General features: G+C 36.6%; 1 protein-coding gene across 3 annotated transcripts in view; it reads right to left on the bottom strand.

Moving 5' to 3' along the window:
• Window positions 1-21,544, bottom strand: part of PEX5L (peroxisomal biogenesis factor 5 like) — a 110,434-nt gene that overhangs the window by 1,521 nt on the left and 87,369 nt on the right. For all 3 annotated transcript variants that reach the window (XM_086754318.1, XM_086754320.1, XM_086754319.1), the window contains 10 exons: window positions 20,712-20,921; window positions 19,494-19,620; window positions 18,302-18,398; window positions 12,080-12,175; window positions 6,309-6,425; window positions 5,229-5,372; window positions 4,300-4,370; window positions 2,907-3,104; window positions 994-1,159; window positions 467-624 (listed from right to left, as the gene is read on the bottom strand). In XM_086754318.1, coding sequence (XP_086610444.1) covers window positions 467-624; window positions 994-1,159; window positions 2,907-3,104; window positions 4,300-4,370; window positions 5,229-5,372; window positions 6,309-6,425; window positions 12,080-12,175; window positions 18,302-18,398; window positions 19,494-19,620; window positions 20,712-20,921 — 1,384 coding nt within the window. The remainder of the gene's footprint in view (window positions 1-466; window positions 625-993; window positions 1,160-2,906; window positions 3,105-4,299; window positions 4,371-5,228; window positions 5,373-6,308; window positions 6,426-12,079; window positions 12,176-18,301; window positions 18,399-19,493; window positions 19,621-20,711; window positions 20,922-21,544) is intronic.

Below are 21,544 nucleotides of genomic sequence, written 5' to 3'. Positions count from 1 at the left end.
CTGGAGTATCACCCTTGATTCCTGAAGGATGTACCGAAAGTGTTTTTGACAGCATTATCTACTTGAAGCAGTTTAACTGAAGTTTCTTTTCTGAAGACAGGCTCCTATAGTTTCTTTTTGAAAAGCTCTTAAGCACAGGACTAAGTTTAAGTGTGAGAACAATCACACTGTATAAGAAGAGTACTTGCACTAACAGTTAAAAAAAATGCTTAAGCAGCTTGCTGAATGAAGGATTTCATTTCTTTTCATAGACATTGAGTAGTTCTGTTACATAGAATTTGCGGAATAAGGAAAAATATCATTGCTTTGTTAGTACTTTGTAAAAAGTAATTACAAAATTTTACAACAGCTGAGATTATGTAGCTATATTCTGTTTGGTTTTTTTTTCTTAGCTCCAGATAGAAAATGAAATTTCACTTGGTATTTATGATCCCCGATGTTTTTGTTTACACATTTTGTAACTTACCTGTATGCCCCTAGGTTTATGCAGCTTATCCCTAAATTGTATCTGGACCTAATGAAGCCGGGTTGTATTTCTAAAGCACGTGTGTAGGCCTCGACAGCTTCTTCACTTCGATCCCCATTTGCCAAGGTTGCTCCAAGGCGGTTCCATAATGTATAGTCCTGGTGAGAAAATGAGTTTTCTACTGGTGTCAAAAGGGGAGATAATAGCTCATTTTTGCTTGCAAAGTAAGGAGGACTGCAGAAAACAACAGTATCATGTTTTCTCTTAATTGACATAGAATGTGAGATTCTGAGTCATGATTATAGGCAACTTTATATAACTAGTACAATTAATCAGCACGCAACTAGAAATTGGACATGTATAAATCTGCTTCTAAATGAGACTGTCTTGTAATTAACATTTCTATTTCAGGTATTAAAATTTTAATGGCTGAAGTGACATCTCATTAATATCAGCTTGATCAAGAGAGGAGAAAGAAAATGGCCTGTAAAGCTAAATTCTTAAAAATGTACAAGCATAAAATGTACCTCTGGTCGAACAGTTAAAGCAGCACTAAATGCATCTATTGCTCTGTTAAATTCTCCATTCAGGTGGAAAAGAACTCCAAGTCCCGTCTGCAAGTCAGGGTCTATCATATCACCATTCTGGTGAGCAGCCTCCAGGTACAAATCCTTTACTTCTTCAAGTAATGAGCTAGACAAGGGTGAAAAATAACTTAAAGTTCAGTCTTTACAAATATTGCAATACTGATTGCTTAACCAGAGATTAAAATCCTTGTAGTAGATGTATCAGAAGTAATATACTCCTAATATTTGAAAGTAACCTTCTTCAACTTCATCATGGCAAAGATTTACTTCCAGGTGCTGTTGTAAACTCCTCTCTGGAATAAAAAAAGTTTACCTGTATAGTGAAGTTCACCTATATAACAAAGAAAACAAGTCCTGTAAGGAGCAGCTGAGGGAACTGGAGTTGCTTAGCCTGGAGAAGAGGAGGCTGAGGGGAGACTTTATTATAACTACCTGAAAGGAGGTTGTAGCGAGGTGAGTACTGGTCTCTTTTCTCAAGTAACAAGTGATAGGATGAGAGGAAACAGCCTCCAGCCAGGGGAGGTTTAGATTGGACATTAGGGAATATTTCTTCTGAAAAGGTTATCAAGCATTGGAACAGGCTGCCCAGAGAAGTGGTTGAGTCACTGTCCCTGGAGATGTTTTAAAGATATGTATGAGACATGGTTAGGGACGTGGTTTAGTGGTGGACTTGGCAGTGTTAGCTTTACAGTTAGACTTGATCTTAAAGGTCTTTTCCAACCTAAATACCTATGATTCTCTGCAGTCAAAGTGCAGCTGTGAACCCAAGTGAGATAACATGAAGGCTTATTAAAACTATTACAATTGGATGAGCTTCTCAGATGTAAAAGAGTTCTTTACTGGCAAAAATAGTAGTCATTCTTAAGAGGAACAGACCATGTGACTAGCCAAGACCTCTGAAGAAAAATGCCAAAATGTAAGGCTTCTGTACCCACTGTAGGCTTCATGAAACCTTTGCACTGACAACAGCAGATGTCAGTGGGATGAGGCCAACATAGAATAACACACTTAGCAATTAAGCAGAACTTGCATATTTTATTTTTGCTTATGCTAAATTATCTTGTCAACCCGGGGCTTGTTAGTGATAAAGGTAAACATAAGGCTCGTCTTCAAAATGACAAGCAGTGAGATAGCCCTAGCATTTTAGTTCTGTAAATCATGTTTATGCCTTTAATGACTTTAGCATGCATCTCACAATTCAGAGAGAATTATTTATTGACCTCATGAAATCATGATGAAGGGCTTCCAATTCATGGATTTTTTTGTTACTTAAAATGGCTGCCAATTCCCATTACATTATGCTAGGCTGAAGTCAGATAAACTGGCTACACTGTCTCTTTGGTTAGAATCAGAATGGCTTTTAAACAAGCAGATGCTACCTCCCAATATTTTCAGTGAACTGAAGCCATGTCCCACTGCAAAATGGCTGTCATTCCTAGATTCTAGTGGCTTGGCTGGGATACAGGAAATGTGATGAAGTAGGAAGTACACACACGTGTAGAGCAGGATACAGGCCTGGTATGGATTTGGAAGCAGCTGAAGAATGAGGATGCAGGATGTGGGAATATGGAGGCAGCAGGCAGGGTCAGAGGAAAGTGATGAGAGTTGAGAGGAAGCATCCCTTTTTTAGCTGGTTTTTGGGTTGTTTTTTTTAACTTCCAGAGATGCCATATGATATAACCTTCAGTCGCTAAACCAAATGTCCTGTGTTGGCTTCCCACTCCAGCCACTAGAGACATTGAGACATCACAGGGAACAGGCTGGACTTGTGCAGAGTAGGGGAGCACAGCATGTACCATCATTTCTAGTGATGTCATTAAAATTTCCACCATCAGGATTTACACTGCATTTACCTTTCATCTGATGTCTTAGACATTCTCCTGGTAAGTGCTGGAGACCCTTTTTTGCTTTTCACTATATACTTGTATTTTGGATTTTGCTTTATCCAGTTTCTTAGAGCTTGATATGCTTCTTGTTGATGGCCAGTGTTAGTATAACTTACAGCCAGGGCCATCAGAGCTTTCAAGTTGTTTGGCTGTAGTTCCAAGCACCTAGGCAGAAATAAAAATATATTCAGGTATTTTTTTAGCCAAACACAATTCTTGAATTCTTCCAAAATAATCTGTGTAAAAAAATCATTCACATAAGTAAGATCTGCCCAGTAGAAGATTTGTCCCTTTTAAAGAAGGGACTTTGTCTCATTTTCCGTGGTAAGTGCATTATGCATATGTGTATATACACATATGCATGCATGTTGCTGTGCATACACACATATGTACATACAGGTATGTATACAAGTTTTGTTTTCAACCTTCTGGTAGATTCATTTTTATAGCATCTGTCTAGTAAACAAAGATAAGCCTTCTGTAAATTCAAGCAAACAATTTAATGAGGTTTGAGGCTATACAAAAAAGTATTTTGAAAACAAAATTTCTTCCATCCCTATGAATCCTCTCAGCCATCCTGAATTCTCAATTTTTCTTTGATAAAGCTGGAGACAATTAACTCAAGCAGTCTTTTTACAGTTATATACCATTCACTGAAAACAGAATCTGGTCTATTTTGTGAACATCACTGTTGCTTGTTTCAAAACTGTGGGCATGAGTAAGCCCTAAATCAGGCAACCCCTTGGATTTCTATCCAGGTAAGCTAAGAAGTTGCATATAAATAAGCCAGAGCATCCTTAGGTGGAATGACTTGATGGTTAACATTGCCAATGCAATTGAATATGGAGAGGCTACTTGCTTCAAACAGAAACATGTAAACCCACTACAAAAAAATAATAATAATGCTGGTATTTTGGAACTGACATTTTACATACAAGCATACCGTGATCTTCACTTCGCTATCAATCTAAAAATGTTGTCTGTTTAGTGTTCAACAGCTGAAGGAAGCTCACTCCAATTAAGAAAACCTCTTCCTTAAAGGACAGGCTATGGAAAACATACTGAGTAGCTAGAATATCAAAAAGGCACTTTGTTTGCATTATGCCTAATTCATGTTTATCAGGCCACGTAACTTTTCTTTTATGCAACTACTTTAATTACTGGATTAAATATTGCACTTATTTAATAAAACAGAAATATTAATCATTAGTCATTCCTCTGAAGTCACTGGGAAGATTTCTGTGTCAATGCTGAACTTAGTTAAATAAATGCTTCATATTACAAGGTAAGTATGATGTTAAATATACCTAGGCCACTGTTACCCAATACTCATCAGTATTTAGCAATTAACTTCATCTACCTTTGGAGGGCGACAATGGCTGCCTGCTCATTTTCATTCTCTGCCTGTGTTATGCCCAGGAACTGCCAGGCCTGCAAAAATAATCATCACTGTGTTATTTTGTTATATAAACCCAACTGCGAGCAGAGTTACAACTAACATCACTGTTAAGCATCAGGGTGAATAAAAATAGCAGATCTGTCCAGCACTAACTGCAGAATTTTTCTGCGGTGTGCATACCAACAGTACTAATCAATGCCATTTTGAATATCTTTGGGCCTGCCTGATGATAATCAATGAATGCAAAGACGTTCTGTTAGTGTATGATCACATGCTGATTTCTTAAATTTAAGTTACTATACATTTAAAATGTTACTAGAAATTTATGGGAAACAGTGAAGAACAATTATTAAGTTGTACAGGTTTAAAGGATTCTAGAGATTCTCTGCTTTTTGAAACACTGCTGCTTAATTTAATGTAGCAATAGATTCAAAGAGACCTAGATATTTAGACTGTAAGTATTTTTCATGTTTTATAGAAAACAAACTTTAAATATATACTTATTGAAAACATCAATATTGCAGAAATTTATATAACTTTTAAAAATTTGTCATCATTCTTGTTAAATCAATGTTCATCTTTTCAATAGCAGTGTTGAAAAGATGGTTTGAAAACATCAGGAAAAGAAGGAAAGGTTTGAAATATTGTCTCTTTTGAATGCTTTTAAATGACAACTTGGAAATGTTATCATTTCAAAACCAGATTCTTATCTTATGAAGAGCTCACCTTTATCTATTTCAAGGCATAAACTATTCCAAAACTACCATTAGCGTTCAATCTGTTTCAGTCAGTCATGACTAGCAAAGGTTTGGGCCCCAAAATCATTCCATCATTGCGTACTAAAGGGAGTCCCCCTTTCCTTTATCAGTAAAGGGCACATGAGTGAATACCTCTGCATCATTGGGTTCTTGTAGAATAGCAGCCTCCAGGTATAAGATTGTAACTGGCAGGTCACCTTCTTTCATTTTTTTCAATCCTTCCTCAAAAGCACCAGGCCAGTCTTTGAAGGGATTCTCCGTATGGAAATAATAACCCTGGAGAAGAGAGATAATGGACACATGATGAAGCAATGTATCAAGGAATGGCAACTCTATAAAATTAAATGACTCACTGTTTTCCAACTGCATGTAAACATCCTTTGTTTTATGAAAACAGTATGAGCTCCCCCATGAAATTTCAATGACAAAAAGTGTAAAAAAATTCAGCATCACTGGGCATTTACGTTTATGCTGTCTTTATTTTTAGTTTAGCTCTGAAGTTATCCTTACTGGTACTCATATTGGGCTCTCCTGCTCCCATCAAAGATAATGGCAACAACTCACACTGACTGCAGTAACAGCAGAACTGAACCTAGCATGAGCCCAGTACATCCAATTTGATGGTAAAGAGCACACACCAAGCAATTGACTCCCTGCAGTGCTTGTAAACCGGTGTCTGTTCCATTAATACCCTGAAATCTTCAATTAACCTTAAAGATACAGAACAGTGTTGCAAGCATCTGAGTTTATTTTAGAATGTCTTTAAATTTTTGCCTTTTTCTCTTCCTGCCAGTGCAGTGTAAAGGGTGTATGCTAATATAACCTACATAATATAAATCAAGTTAAAACATACCATGGAGAGAATGAAGACAGAACCTCTGTTATTTCTATCCACAACAGTGTTTGAATGTGCTAGCCCAGATTTTTTAATTTTGTGCTCTTCCTTAAGTGCCCATCTTCAAAAGTGCCCATAATCCAGCAGTTTGCTTCATGAATTCAGCTGAATTTAGGCAGTGTGCAAGTCTAAAGGTATTCTCACTATGGTAACATCTTTTAAAACTACCCCGCTCACAGACACTTAAAAGCGGATGAGCTCTTTTGGGACAAATTAGCTTCCATGTCCAAAGAGTTTTCTTGGGTTCCCTTGAATAGCTGAGGCTCATCTCAAAGTTTCATAGGAAGGATGTACTGTATTAAAAAACTTTCTGTTACCTTCTCAATGGTTGAGATGGTGACTTGCCCTGGTGCTTCCTGGTTCTCTGAAATCCAGTTTCTTCGAGCCATTTCTTCCCATTCTGCTTGCATTTTATCCCAAAACTCTGTGTCTGACTAGAAGAAAAGGAGGAAGAAAAGTAACAACAAAACTTTAAAATAAAATGGTAGCGTTTTAATTTCTTTCTGCCAGTAGTCTGAGTCTAGCAATTTTGCTAAGCAGTATTAATTCCATTAATAATCATACTGATTGCAATACTACAGCACAAATTTGGAATTCCACATAATTACATTTAATCTCTTATATTGGAATGTATTTTATCAACAGAAAACTATTTATCTTCTATTTGAAGCAGGATTTGCAGCAGATTACACTGCATCTTATTGATGCTGGCAGAAAATTGCTACATAAAATTTGAAGGAAATGAATGCTGCTAGTCCACGGCAAAACAAAACAAAACAAACAACTAAGCTGAAGAATAACAATAGATAAAACAGTTTAAAAGAGAACAAGCATCCCACTTGGGTATATACAGCATCATTTTCAACTATATAAAAGAGTAATGGCAAAGCTTAGAGAGAGCGTCTTTGCACAAGAGAATTAATACAAATGAGGCTTTTTGATATAGTGGAGAAATCCTAATATTGCATCATATACTGTGCTGGTGAGAGGAATCTATAAGAGGTTATAAAATTGTACAGAAAGATTAACATTCAGCTCAAAGACAAGAGGGGAAAAAGCATATACAAGAGAAACAAAAATGACAAAAAATGAATAAGATTTAGGATGTGTGATGACCAGAATGAGGGAACCACTGTGGCTACTAGAAAATTACTCCAAGAAACAGAAACGGTATTAAAAAAAAAAAAAAGAGGGAGAATACAAGTTAAGGTGCAGTATTTTTCAAGCTCCACATTAGTCATAAGCCCTGAAAAGCAATTCCATAGCCAAGGTCATGGCCAGAACTTCAGTGAACTGACACTACTGAGGGCACAGCTTCTCAGCTTGTTTATGTAAGACAACAGCTCAAATAATTCTGTTGAGGTTTAAACAAAACCGTTTGAGAGTGAGGTGCTAATCAAAATTAATTGAAGGTATTATAAACTAGTCCAGATAGTTTTGTCTGATTCTTCATTACAAGACTGACCGCTTTGCTACTGCTCCACAGCCAGGCATGATTTGCAAAAATAGAGCTTATTCTGCGATTGCATGACTTGCTACAACCCGCCTTCTTAGGCACTTGGGAAAAGGAAAGCAGAGATTATTAGCATATCTGGAATGAGCCAGCAATGAGAACGTTTGAGAATAGGTGTGAAGGATTAGGAGGACTTGTACTGGCTAATAGTATAGGTGTGGTTGCTGTAAATCATAAGGCTCTTTACAAATGGCGAGGTGCATTCCCTGTCTAGAAATCAAACAGGCATTTCTCTTTGGCTCTTACTGTAGCATGTGCCTCCTGGTATCCAACAATTTCTTCCAGGAGACTCATAATTGTCTGAATTTTGCAGTTATTGGGCCTGTGAAGGTACCGCCTATCTTCCTCTGTGGACTAGGAAACACGTGAATCATTCACTGCTGGAGAGATTTCCTTCTTTGTAAGAGAAGCGAACAGAACATGACAATGCTGTTACACTATTTCTGAGGTTTCAGAACTTGCTTTCATTCCAAATTTGAAGGAAATAGTGTCTTTTAAATAGTTGTGAGATTGTTCTGAAATGTCCATTTAAGGTTTGGAAAGGCTGGGATAATGAATCAGATCACTCCCACTTTTACTCTTGTCAGCCATGCCCAGAGGCACTCGAATCCCTTAAACTATCCCGTTCAACAGCTATCTCCATCAGCTCTTTTACATTCAGTGCGAATCTGCACTGCACTGAAGAAAAAATTACTTGACCATGTTTTTACTAGCAGTGATTCTGAGATTCAGCATGAGGTAAATGAATGGAAATTTCCCTTTCCTATAGATTAATACTAATACAACTACTGAAAAGCAATTAGTAATGCCTTTTTAAACAGATTAACCTGTAGAACTAATTATATATAGATACATACATATATATATATGAGTTTATATTACAATTTTTGCTTGTATTTTTCCCACAAGAATCCCTTATGAATCAATGGTTTGGAAACATATCAAATCACATTTCTGCAGATCATAAGCCAGTTTACGTCTTAAGTTCAAATTCTGCTACTTAATTACATATTTATAACTCACACAGAAGTTCACTGTGTGCATACTCCACTTAAAAAGCTAATTAGTTACTGTGCATTCAAATAGCCATGCTTAATGTCTATCTATAGTGAGTCAAAGGTGGAGGAAAAATGGAAGGGGGAGAAAACCTACTTTGCTATAAAGTCTCAACTCCTCATATGCTACTTGGACACGGGCCAGGACCCAGCTGTTATTTTGCAATTGTAAGCAAAGATTTGCTTGTTTGGGCCAAATGGGCTTAAGTCCCAGCTACAGCTTTCTAAGCACATCCAGCTTGTGGGGTTTCTGAAACTGGTATGGCAAAGCTGCACTGAGCAACTGGAAGGAAATAACTGTGGCTTGTAGTCTCATTTTCACTAGGCTATAATGGCATCATGTAGTGCACAATTATGGCAACTGATAAAATGCTGCAATATTGCTATGACAAATAACAAGGTCAATACCAGAGCAGTTTAATGTCTTTGAGGAAGAGGACCATAAATATCACACAGTCCTTGTTAAGGGGCTAAGTCTATTTCAGCTGTCCTTAGTCGCATTATTTTCATTGACTTCAGTGGCAGGAGGGTTAAATTAATATTGAGTGTTTCTGAAAATACCTGGCTTTGGATCAAGACTTTCAGATCTGCTTTTAACTCTATTTGCTATGTGAGCAGTGCCAGTTACTTCATTTCAATGTTTTTGCTATCTTCATGCTGGCAAATTACTTTGGACATACCAAAAGTTTTTGGACCAGTTGAACATATTTAACACATTCTCAGATCATCTGCAGCAGGTAAGTGGAATGACAACCAGGAAAAATGTTAGTACCATCTGACTACTTCCAAGCAGAATAGTCTGCATTTTGTCAGAGAGGCTATTTTTACTTTTAGTCTTTAAAAATATGCCGAAGCAGTTAAACAAATGGGAGGCAAAGTATTTCCAGGCTCGTTACTTCCTACGATACAGTAAAGTGGGGTGTACTTTCTGAATATTGCTGGCTAATTTCTAAACTTAACTATTTTCATAACTTTAAGAATAAAATTTTGCCTGTCCTGTACTATGAAAAATTTTATTTGCAATGTTCTTTCTTGACCAATGTATAAGAAACAAAGGTTCTGTGGTTGTTCTTTCTTTGAATTACTGCATCAACATACTCTTCAATGTGAAAGACACAGTAAGTTAAACTTAAGTGTTAACGGCATAAGATTTCCTTAGCTGATATCTTCCCAAAACAAAATTTGAAGTATGCCTTTTGAGTAAAGTTTAGAGATAAAAGAAGTATATTGAGGCAAATATTCCCGTTGTGATTTGAGAGAGTACCAAATAAAATGCATCTTAATGACTGAAGCTCCTAGATCCCAATTTAGAATGTGATTTAGGCATCTTAGGCACATCCAAAAGGGCTGCTGAGACAATGAGACAGGCATATTATAGGTACAGAAAGGATTCTAACTGGTATTCATGGGAACCACAAAGCTGATGATTCTGGACTATGTTTTCCTAGGCCAGAAGAATTTAATCCCATCTTCTTCCTACTATTGTCACACAATGTAGCTGTAATATGTTCTGGTGCTTCATGAGAGTGTACTATACAGCAGACGGTTCATGTGACATGGTATTGTAAATAAAATGATGCTGAGAAGGACAGCTAAAAATTTCTTTCATGTAAACTCACGAAATGTTACGGCATCTGCAGTTTAATCCCCACACCAGGGAAATGTGGAATAAGAAAATATCAATTTTTTTTCCATCTCAGACATTTCTCAGTTGGAAGTTGTTGCACTTTCTTGATTTTGTTTTTATTTCTTCTAACTCATTACCAATAGGACGGTGGATTATAACTATTCTAACAGAATATAGGTATAGGATGGATCTGAATCCCCATGCTGGCACTTTAAAAAAATTCAAAAGTACCAATTTTTGGTAAAAAAAAATTAGCTAATTATTAGAAAGATTCTGTTAAAACATATTTGGTACGGCACTTGGACATGATTAAGACTTTCAGCTATTTGTCCTTCTCTCACGTGTATAACAAAGGGATGAGGCAAAAATCAAATCCAGTTTCCAGAATAACAGAAAAGCCAAGTCTGCAAGCACCCAATCAAGTGAATCTGGATCTTCTCTAGTAAAAAAGCTAATTTACTTACCTCTTTATTCCTGAAAGATTCCCCAATGGCATAGACATCTTTAAACCTTCTTAAGAAAGAATTACCTCACACATCTTCATTAATCTCAAAGTTTGACATCTTAAAACCATTCCCAAAGCTCTAAAGTTAATACTGGGTGGAGGATAAAGTTTGGTGTCTTCATTTACTGAACTGTTAATTAATTCCTTTCAAACTAGGCCACAAAGAACCTGAGATTTGCTTCCTTTTCTTGATCAGTTTCCTGGCTAATCTTACCACTTGGAGCTTTCCCAGTTGAAGAATATTACAGAAACATCCAAAGCCTAAAAGATGAATTCTTGAGCTGTATCTATTCTCCACTTAAGAAAGCACTAATCTTTCTGAGATGGCTTGCAATTTATTTCATTCGCTCTAGCTTTCTTACCACTTCATTTTAGCTAGGATGAAAATCCAATTATTTTCATATGCAAATAGAAATAACTGCTTTATAAGGTCTTGAAGAATACTTTCCTTTGCATTTTAACAACCTGGTCCAATTTCCTATTTTAAGCAGAAAGAATAACTTAAGACTGTGAGCTACACAGTTAGGGAAACATTTAATTAGATTCTTTTTAATAGCTGTTTTTGAGACTACATTAAAGCATTTTAATAACCTGTCTTTGTTGCCTCAGGCTGACCTTTTAATATGCAGGGGTTTTTTTTACAATATATTCTCCTCCTTACTTTTCTTTGTAAAGTAATTCAATAATGTCCTCTAATCTGTTGTTGGCCTCAACTAATTTTACTTTCTGCTGACTGTCTGGGAACTCCCCATCACACATGGTTTCTGGCAGTTGCAAGAGTACTGACCATCACTTGCTTAACCACGAACCATAATGCAGAGATGTTCATCAGATTTGCAATCTGTCGCAATCACAGATTACAGCACAACGTGTCCCACCTTAAGGATCAGTCTGCAGTGCAATTAGGAACATCCAGAGCATTTTAAGCAATGGCAATTTGAAAAAAAAAGCCTCTTCTTTCCTGCCAAGAGCAAATGTGTATGATGTGTGATATTAAAAAAATCTGTTGTCCATCACCAGCAGTTGTTTATAAAGAATCTATTTGATCAGGAAAAAACAATTGCACATATTCAGTTGTTGGGGAAAAATATGCTTCATTCTTACCCTTTCAGTTTGGAAGCACTTAATTTATGGAGAATTTTTCTTGACCCGCTTGCTATAGCAGGTTTGAAAATTTGGTTCTGTCTAATCTTCATTAATAGCTGAGGTTACTTTTTTTTTTTTTTTTTAGGGGAGAAACTGCTATTTTAAATTAGTAACTCCAGGAAATGTATCTTTTATCTTCTTTAAATAATTTTGTTCCAACTTTCTCTTGTATTTGTGCTGCAACATGAATAAGAAATCCGTAGAACATTGGCTGAAAAAGAAAACAGTGAATGAAGTAATACCTCAACAGCTGCCTTTGCTCTTTCAAATTCCTCCTCCAAGGAGTGATTTCTGGAGAGAAGAGGCGCTCCCCAACGCTGCTCCTTAGTTGATCGTGCCTAAAAAATAACAGAATAAGTCAGAAAGGGATGATATACTCCCTGCCGCATTCCTGAGTTATTTCCTTAATTGCCTAGAGCCTCAAATGGCCTTTTTCTTGGGCAAAACTAGTTGTGTCCCTGCATGAATTCCCCTGAATTCTCTTACACTGTAGCAGAGATCATTCCTCATGGGAAGCAGAGTAATTTATCTTTTCCAGACTTTTCTTTTCACTCAAGATGTGTGAAAGATAGAGACATCCAAGAAAAGACAATGTAAGAGTTGAGCTACAAAGGGAAAAGCTGACTATTTTGTATAAGACTTTACCTTAATTGTTCCTTCTGTGTTATGACTGTGGCAATGCATTCCACTCATTATGCTCCAGAAAGAAAGCATCTCATTTTCCCTGTACATTTTGTGTTTTTCTTTCAGGTTCTGTTTTGGGATCATATTGGAGAGCCAGGTTTGCTATGAATTTCACTGGGAGGACAAATCCTTTTTGCAGTCATCAGCTCTCTCTTCTCTCCTCATAAGCCTTACTATCAATCAATCTCATTGGAAGTACATAACAAGTTTCTCCCTGTTCTTTTATTAAAAACATGTTCTTTTTTTTTTGCACAAAAGGCACAGTACAAAACCAAACAGTATTCAATGATGGCATAGAAAAGCACAAAGTGGCCTAATCTTGCTAAAGAGCGCTCTGACTGGTAATCCATTCCCTCGTGTTTGTTAGAGGTTAAACTCATTAGCTGTTTGCCTGACCATGGTCCCAATTGCATTAATTTCTGTTATTATATTTCTGATGACTGTACTTGTAATATTCAATTTCAATGAGCCACATTGCTGAAAGACTAATTTTGCTCACTTTGCCTCATTGGGCTGTAATTGTTGGAAGTGTGCTGCTGGGATGAAACACCCAAAACATTCCTGGGAGTTCATACAAGTACTGTGCACTGCGTGGTCAAATGTGTATGTCTGCGTGTGTACACACATGGTGTTTTACCTAGAAAGATGATATTCATTTGTCAGTCTAGCCCTAAAGTATCTGTTCTGTTCCTGAGTCTTTGGTCTCTCAGGTAGAGATTGATGAGTGAGAGATTGATGAGTGAAATGTACGTTCAGTTGATGGTACACATGGTTGGAAAAGAACGATACATGTGCATTCTTCTGTGTTGGCTTCTGGACTTCCCTGCAAGTGTGAGGAAGCACAGAGTGTGAGGGAAGGTCTACACCGAGGATCTCTTGTTTCTGTTTTCTCATCTACAACCTCTGGTCCATATTGTTTAGACAATATTTTTTTTCTTTGGTGAAGCTAGGAAGAGATGTCAGGTTGTCGTTGAAAACATACCAAAACCCAATCCTATACACAAGCCAGTTACTTTACTGATTAATACAATTTAGGGCAGAAGAGTTAGCTGGTTCAAATTGTCCATTGGTCTCTGTATCACATGACAGTATTTGCCACTCAACATCTGAAGGATGAAACTGACGTTCCACAGAGAATAAACTGAGGTTGTATGGAATACATGTCTTTGAGGAAGGTGCTTGAATTTAATTTTAAGTTATCAAGAGACCTTAATCTTATCACTTTGTTTGCAAATTTGTTTAATCGCCCTCCTTGTTTCTCTTATTAATTTTAATTTCAGTTTCCAGCTATCACTTCTTATTCTTTTTCCAGTAGTTTAAAGCACTTTTAAATAGCCTTTATTTTCTCTGTGGAAAGATACTGATGACTCTAATCAGGTTTTAATTGTCTTTTAAATGATATAAAGAGATTGAGATCTTAAATTATCTCATTGTGAAGCATTTTATTCAGGTTTCAACCTTTTTTTTTTTGTCTCTTTTACTCTCCCTCTTTATGTTTTTATAGCTTTAATTTATAGCCATACAAACAACCAAAGTGAACCCTATATTCCAATACCTCTCTTGCTGTTTCTCTGTACAGAAATCAGGTGATCTCTTATCTCCCACTAATTGTGTCTGCTTCTACATGCTCTTCGTGCCACAGTACTGCACAGGGAGCACTCATGTTGACATCCTTGTACACTCTGAGCTATAGATTCTTTTCCAGTTGCCTTCCAGCCTAGTGTTGTAAGTAGAGCCTGCATTTTTGTTCTCAAATGTATGATTTTTCAAGCAACTGTATTGAAATACATATTTATACAGATGTCTTGGTCACCAGCTTATTTTTATGACTCTTTTATTTACATTTTTTTCATTCCACTGCTGCATCATATGCAAATTTTATCAGGAGTGGCTTGCATATTTATTTTCAGATCAATAATTCTCTGTTTCTCTTTGGAATCACAGAAGAACCTTGATGCGATTACAATTCCTAGTGAAAAACTACTGTTCTTGAGAACTTGTTAGTCAGTTTTAATCTATTTAACAGCTGCTGTATTCATATTGTACGGTGCTAATTTTAAAATCAGAATATGGTATGTCAGTTCAAATGTCTTGCAGAATATCACACAGTAACATTTATCAACTCAACCTGTAATCTGATCAAAGAATTACATTTGGTTTTCTTGACACAAAACTCTGTTGATAGACATTAATTATGCTCCTAGCCTTTTCATTATTTACGAGTTGGCTCTTGCAAATTGTTTGATTACTTCCGCTTTTTAATCTTGTGTTTCCAGTGACTGCAATTTCCTTAGGTCAAGGACAAAACAATAAATCACGATGTTCAGACTAAGTAGTACTGCAGAAGGGGAGAGTGAGCTTGTTGGGGCATTAGAGAGGTGAGCGGGATGAGGAAAAGAAGCACAGAAGTGTCCTCTTCTGCCACGTGTCAGAGTATACACATTGTCCCCACATAATCCCCAAAGAAATACACCTCCTCCATTAAAGGCAGACCTGCCCTCAACTAGAGGAAAAAAAGAAGTAATTAACAAAACCCACAAAAGCTACATTTAAATGTGGACAATGCAGAGTCATATTCTGAGTTGTGACACCCAGAAACAAAAGACCCCACATATAACAAACATGCTGCCTTTCACTAGTGCAGGAAGAGAGGGGATGGGAATGGAGTGCCAGCGCTGGAGAACTTCTCATCTCCAGCTGGTGATGGGGTGGGACTCTGCAGCCGCCTCGCTTAAGGGGAGCCCAAGGTGGGATATGGGTCAGGGTGGAATGGGTATGTCTGAGGCATGGACACTCTGCATATGCTGTGGTTTGATATGCTCACCACTCTACAATGGAGGTGCTGTAGCTGATCACTGGCTGCTGTCTTCAGGGACAAAATCTTCCATTCCAATGCATTTGTACACACTTTCCTGCGCTTGTAGTCTGCTTATGTGCTGTTGGACCTTAACTGTTGGTGAGAGGCTTAAATTATAGTCTTCACTTTTGAGCAGGTCTTCCAATAATGAGCTAAATCCGTCCCCTGCAACTCATTATTTCGTAAGAGTAACTGGCACATCTAAGGAGAGCTAGGGCCATTAGTCTTACTGTAGCTATTTGGGAGAAGTGGGGAATACATTTTGCATTCTAAATTTTGTTGCCCCAAACTGCAGGCTTGCGCTATGCCTTTGTCTAAGAGTTGCTGACACATCAGAATTAGGTACAGTTTTTTAGCATGTCAGGGTTTTTGTGTACGCATTCTGGGTGAGCAATAAAATATCTAAAATGCCCAGGGAGGCATTTGGAGAGTTAAAACATGAGCAGACTTTATATATATACAATTGAACATATTCTCTCTCTCTGCATTTTGTAGTTATAAGAGAAAAAATAAACCTTAAAAAAAAAAAAAAAACAACCAAACGCTGTAGGATATCTCAATACTAATAAAAGCATAACAAGTAACTTTCCAGAATGGCAGATAAAAGAAAGAACAAAGATACTTTGGGCCAATGCAGTTTAAGAGTTAACAATAGGTAACGTATGATGTGAGCAGAATACTGAGAAGCAAGACGGCCACATCCTATAACAGCCACCACACTATTATCCGTTCCAGCCTTCAAAAACATTTCTTTCTTATTAATGCAAAGCTTGCCTTTGTGATTTCTGTATTGGCATAAGTGCTGGTAAATACAGGATTTTGTTAATAAGATTGCATAATTTTAATGAAAATATGACCTAGTTACTTAGTATTTAACTTCAAGGAACTAAATCTAACATGTCAAAGATGAGTGATGAAGGTGATTGAGAAACTGCTGATGGAAAACTGCAGCAAGTTTGACAAGATGAAATCTTTAGGTTATGGCAGAATATGTTGCATGTGCAAAGGTTACCCTTAAATGAGATAGACAAGATCTGCAGAGGGCAAAGTAAGGAAAACATACGCTTTGATAAAAGCTCTAATGTGATTTCTTTTACAAGCAGATTAAGAACTCAGTCAAGACAGATGAGCCTGTTTGTTGAGAACTGACAACTTTGACAGTCCACGTGTAAGTAAGATGAAGCAGGCAGTGAATGAAAATACTAAATTTCTAAGTAAACTACTTAGAATAAGAACACAATCTCACTTCAGGTCATTTCTCTGCACTCCTAATTACCAGTTTTAACAACATTTCATTACTTGAATGGATCACATGTTTGAAAATGATAAAATAAAACAAAACATTAAATATACCAGAACAACAGGTAAGAATTTTATACTCTGCTTCTTTTTCAAGCTGGCTGATTAAACTTCACTTTTAAAAATTTTGAAATACAGGTCATTTTACAAAATAGTATGGAGCCTCAAGTGACTGAAGTTATAATGAATTAAAAATGTGGATTTTTGATTCTGCATTTATTCTAGTGGAAGATAAACAGGAAATAGACCATATAAAGTAGAAATGTTACATAGTAACTTTGTAACTGCTTTTACAGAGAACCACAGCGCTTAAATTCTGTGACTATCTACTTGATTTACACCATCTCAATTGAGCACAGACTTCCTGGGATTTAGATCTATTAGGCTGAGGAGCAGCCTCCTAAAAGGGGGTTAGAGGTACTAAAAGATAAGCTGGACAAAGCATGTGAAAACACACTGTCCATCTCAAGTGGATGATATTATGCAATAGATCTTTTCCATTACTAAGATGTGTAATTATACTGCACAGAAAGGAAAGATACCATGCCTTACAACTAGTGTTGGGCTTTCCAAAGGGAAAAAAGATCCTGTTTGTAATGTACAGATGGCAGGGAAGTAAAGGAGACTTTTTTTCCTAACCAAAACACAGGAATGGATCCTGATAGCTAGGTTCTGTTTTTATTTTCTGAAAAAAAAAAAAAACAGTGCATAATCTCAGGAAAGACATTTGGCATTTTAGTGTCTCATTTTTCCATTTTCAAAGGAGGCTAATATTTTCTGTTAATTTGCAGACTTTCCATCTGACAGAAAGGTTTTGAAGTCCAGGCCTAAAAATAGCTATGGAAGAGGATAAAATTATTTTCAACTAAAAGTTATTCCACCAAACAACTCTCTTCCCCATGCCAGTAGCATTGACTGAACTTGATATCTTTCCATTAAAAAATAAGCAGCAGGAAAGAGAGTGTATAAGCAACTTGGTCTATGTGAATGCAAATATAAATAGATGTTTGTACCTATATAGGCATACATACACATCTAAAACCATACAACTCTAAGTAATTATTTCCGCAAGGTCCTGTCCAGTATACAATATGACAGTGGAATTGGGCAAATCTACAAACCTTTGACCCACAGCCCTCTGTATTAGAGTTCCTTTTCCAGCAAGAATAAGTCCTTTGACCACACTGCTCTCCCACCTGTGAAGCTAGACTGCTAATGAGCATTGGTCTAATGAGTCCTTCCTCTGTTCCTTAGCCATTTCCCAATTCTGGGGATTCCTTGAGAATATATATATTACAGGGAAAGGGAACCATTAAAAACTTGATTTTTGAAATTGGAGGAAGGGAAAAAAGATGATGCTGTGAATTGTAGTTTGAAGTCTTTCTCTCTGTACAGGAAGGTCACAGTTCACTGCAGTATTAAACTCTGAATGTTTGAGATGCTGATGCAGTTATTTTCGTAACATATTAATTTGGAAGCTGTGTGAAGATTAAGCTCTATGAAACTTTTAAGTGATGATCCTGAAAATATCTCTTAAATAGTTCTTCCAGAATGTGAACAGTTAGCCAGGGGGACAATTCCTACTTGCCTTTTTATTGTTACTAAATCTACCAAATCCTCTTACCTGTGTTGCAGGTGCAAGTTCTAATTCTGACGTTGAATCAGAGTCCAAGGCACTCTTGACATTAGTCAGCTCAGACTGTGATCTGTTTTCTGTGGACCTAGAAATAATGCATTTACACACTCATCACTGCACGTTGCATGTCCTCATGCTGCCTTAAGTCTTTCAGGTTCATAAGCATATACTGATTATTAGGTTATTTCTTTTAACTGAATTGTTTAACATGCAGTTATCAAAAATGCCTGGACCCTTCTCAGTGTTACCACTCTTATGCTTTTCAGTCACATGCAGACCATACAACAGAACAGAGTCAGGCCTGATTCACCAGTAGAGCCTCTATAGGCAGGCAAAATCTGGTTAGGCAACGACACAAGACTGTGTCTGCGGTCAGTGTCTAACAATCAACCACCACGTTACAGGTCTTCACCCTGGCATATGTGCACTTTCGTGCACAATACCCTAATATTCTTTCTTCCTAGAAAATGAAATCTTGTAGACCAAAATTGAGTTAATTGAGCAAAACTTGTGTAAAGCTCTAAATTAATTAAACACCCAGATAAAGGGCAGGTTAAGATACAGGATAAGCATCATTTGGTCAGAAAACAGCTTCTAGTGTATGGAAATGCTAATTATGGTCATGCATAATGTCATGAATGAGTGTTGCTTACATATCAGGAAGGCAGCAGAATTAATCTACATGAACTCTTCCCAAAGGCAAAGTCCAATTCTTCCCTCATCTACATCCCCTGCAATTTTAGTTGAATTGCGTGAAAGAGGTAGTACTTGCTTTGATATTTTATCTTGCCTCTTCTAGTTATACACAGAAATTCTGCCCTCTTGGAAGCAAAACCAAAATACACTGGATATCCAGTGACTGTCAAATCACTGCAAAGTAGCCTTTTTTACTCATTTTACTCACATGTTTGTAGTTGATTTTGGATCACTGCATGCTTCTGTAGAACTCTCACCACCATTTATTTAGTAATTGCACCTGCTACTTTTTGCAACATTAAAAATTGCTGGCCTAATGTCATTATACAGTATACTTGCTATGAGACATTGTCCGAAATGTCTGCTTGAACACATTTAATGTAATCATAACAGATTTAATAATATGACTTGTTATCAAGCAAGCATTTCAGTGATTTAAGAAATGGACTGGAAATATTTCTGTAAAGAAAGCAAAAACTTGTACCATAAAAGCTCTTTTGATGGAGCTCTAGATGATGATGATGTTCGGTCTGTAGAAGGGTGGACCTTGCTATTCCTGTCTCCATGAAAATTGACATCATCCCATTTCTCTAGCTGTGTCTGAATATCAACTGAAAAATAAGAAAAGAAAATATGAATCATTTAAAGAAGTTACTGCAGAAAATTTTATCTCCTCTGTTAAATGTAGGTTATAGAGAAAATAGTGCCACCAAAGACTGTATTTTAGTTAAGGTTCAATACACAGAAATGTTGTGCGCCTTTCAAGCTGATATTCTGTGGAAATATTTGGGAATTCACAACATTCTTCTCAATCTATTAGCATTTATGGTCAGAATGTCAGTGGAACTCGATTTAAAACCAATGACTTGTATGTAATTTAGATCTATTGATAAAATTATACTAACTATTTTATTGTTTTGGATATTTTTAATTTCCTAATTGTAGTTGAATTGGAAAAATAATACTTCTTTTATTGACTACCATTTAAAAATATCTGTGTAGGCAACTGATATTATTCAGTTGGATTGCTTTGCAAAAATCAGATGTTTACCTCCTATTTGAACATAAAGGTCTCTAAAAGAATTTCTGTGCTGATGAATGGGAAATTTGTTACCTTGGTATAAATTACATTTACCTTGCAAATTTCTCAGTTGCAGTGTGAGTAATTTAGTTTGGATGGAACTAAATTAAATTCACCTTTTCCCAAGCTCATCTATAGATTTTTTTTTCAGTCTGTATAAATATAGCTCTTTTGTCAAGAATGGATTCTTTTTTCCCGTATGCACAGATAAAGCAGTATTTACAAATATAATGTATATTTATGACATCTGCAGTTCTGAAAAGTACATCCAGAATGGGCTGCCTCTGATTTGTGTCCTTTACTAATTTCTCATGATACCCCAATATATTTTTCTACCATTATACTAACCCTGACTAAATTATTTTTTGAAAGAATCCTTTCAAACTTTATTTGCACATTTAGTAACAACTTCATAGGTATAATGACAAAGGCAAAATGTGTTCACAGTGTTTCAAGCTTAAAGTGTTTCAAGTAGTTTATAATATAGAACAAAGGTTACAATCCCTGCTAAAATGTGGTCCAAGAAAAATTCTGGTGTTGCCCATTATTTTGTGATAGTAGCAAGGAGAAACCTGTGCTAAACAAGTCTATGTAGCACTGATAAAATAGCTACACTCTTACCTAAATCTAGTGAAGACTTGTCTGAAACTCTGACAGTCTGGGCTTTCTGCTCAGTATCCACACTGATAAGGTCAGAATTGTCTGTCTTCTTTCTGTGGGTTGAAGTTTTTAAGCCTTCACTTCTTGATGGAGTCTCTGATTTCTTTGCTTTGTTTTGGGTTTGTAAGACAGGTTCACTAAGATCCAAGAGATCCAGACCTGTTGATAATACTTAGAGACAAAATGTTAGATTCAATGTTGTTTTAATTAAAATAGCTTCCTTTTTAAAAATGTATTTTAATTGGGAAAAAAAAAATGACTGATGTGTTTGCATTTGGCTACAGTAGATGTATATTTCCTCGCTAAAGATGATGACCAGCATATTCAAGTATGACTAAGGATTTTCAGGTGCTTAACTGGATGCAGTTTAAAAAAGCTTGATTTGCATAAAAGGTTTTTCCTCTGAAAATCTTAAAGACATCTTAGGACTTAAGGCTAATCTGTGGCCTTACTCCACAGATTTTCTTATGTTGTGATGGTTCCCTGTACAATTGAGCTTTTAGATAAGATTTGGTTTAATCTTATGATTTATCAAGTACCGGTAACAGCTGCTCAGGGCACTACTGTTGTGCCACATGCCATTACGGAAAAAGCTGAAGAGCACGCAGCTTCTTGGGTTGACTTCTTGGGTCATAAAGGAATAACGGTATGTTTAGTAATGGTTTCTACTGTTGTTGCTGTTTGTCTTTTGGGGGATAAATATTGAACATAATGACAACTTCTACTGCTATTTCTGTTAAGGACTACAGCAGTATAAAAGACATGTTCAGTTTGAGTTCTTCATTTTAAAGTTG

The sequence above is a fragment of the Chlamydotis macqueenii genome, chromosome 9, assembly GCF_036417535.1.
Source record: "Chlamydotis macqueenii isolate bChlMac1 chromosome 9, bChlMac1.mat, whole genome shotgun sequence".
Lineage (NCBI taxonomy): Eukaryota > Metazoa > Chordata > Aves > Otidiformes > Otididae > Chlamydotis > Chlamydotis macqueenii.
Note: the sequence above shows the minus strand (reverse complement) of the source record. Positions and strands in the feature narration are given on the sequence as shown.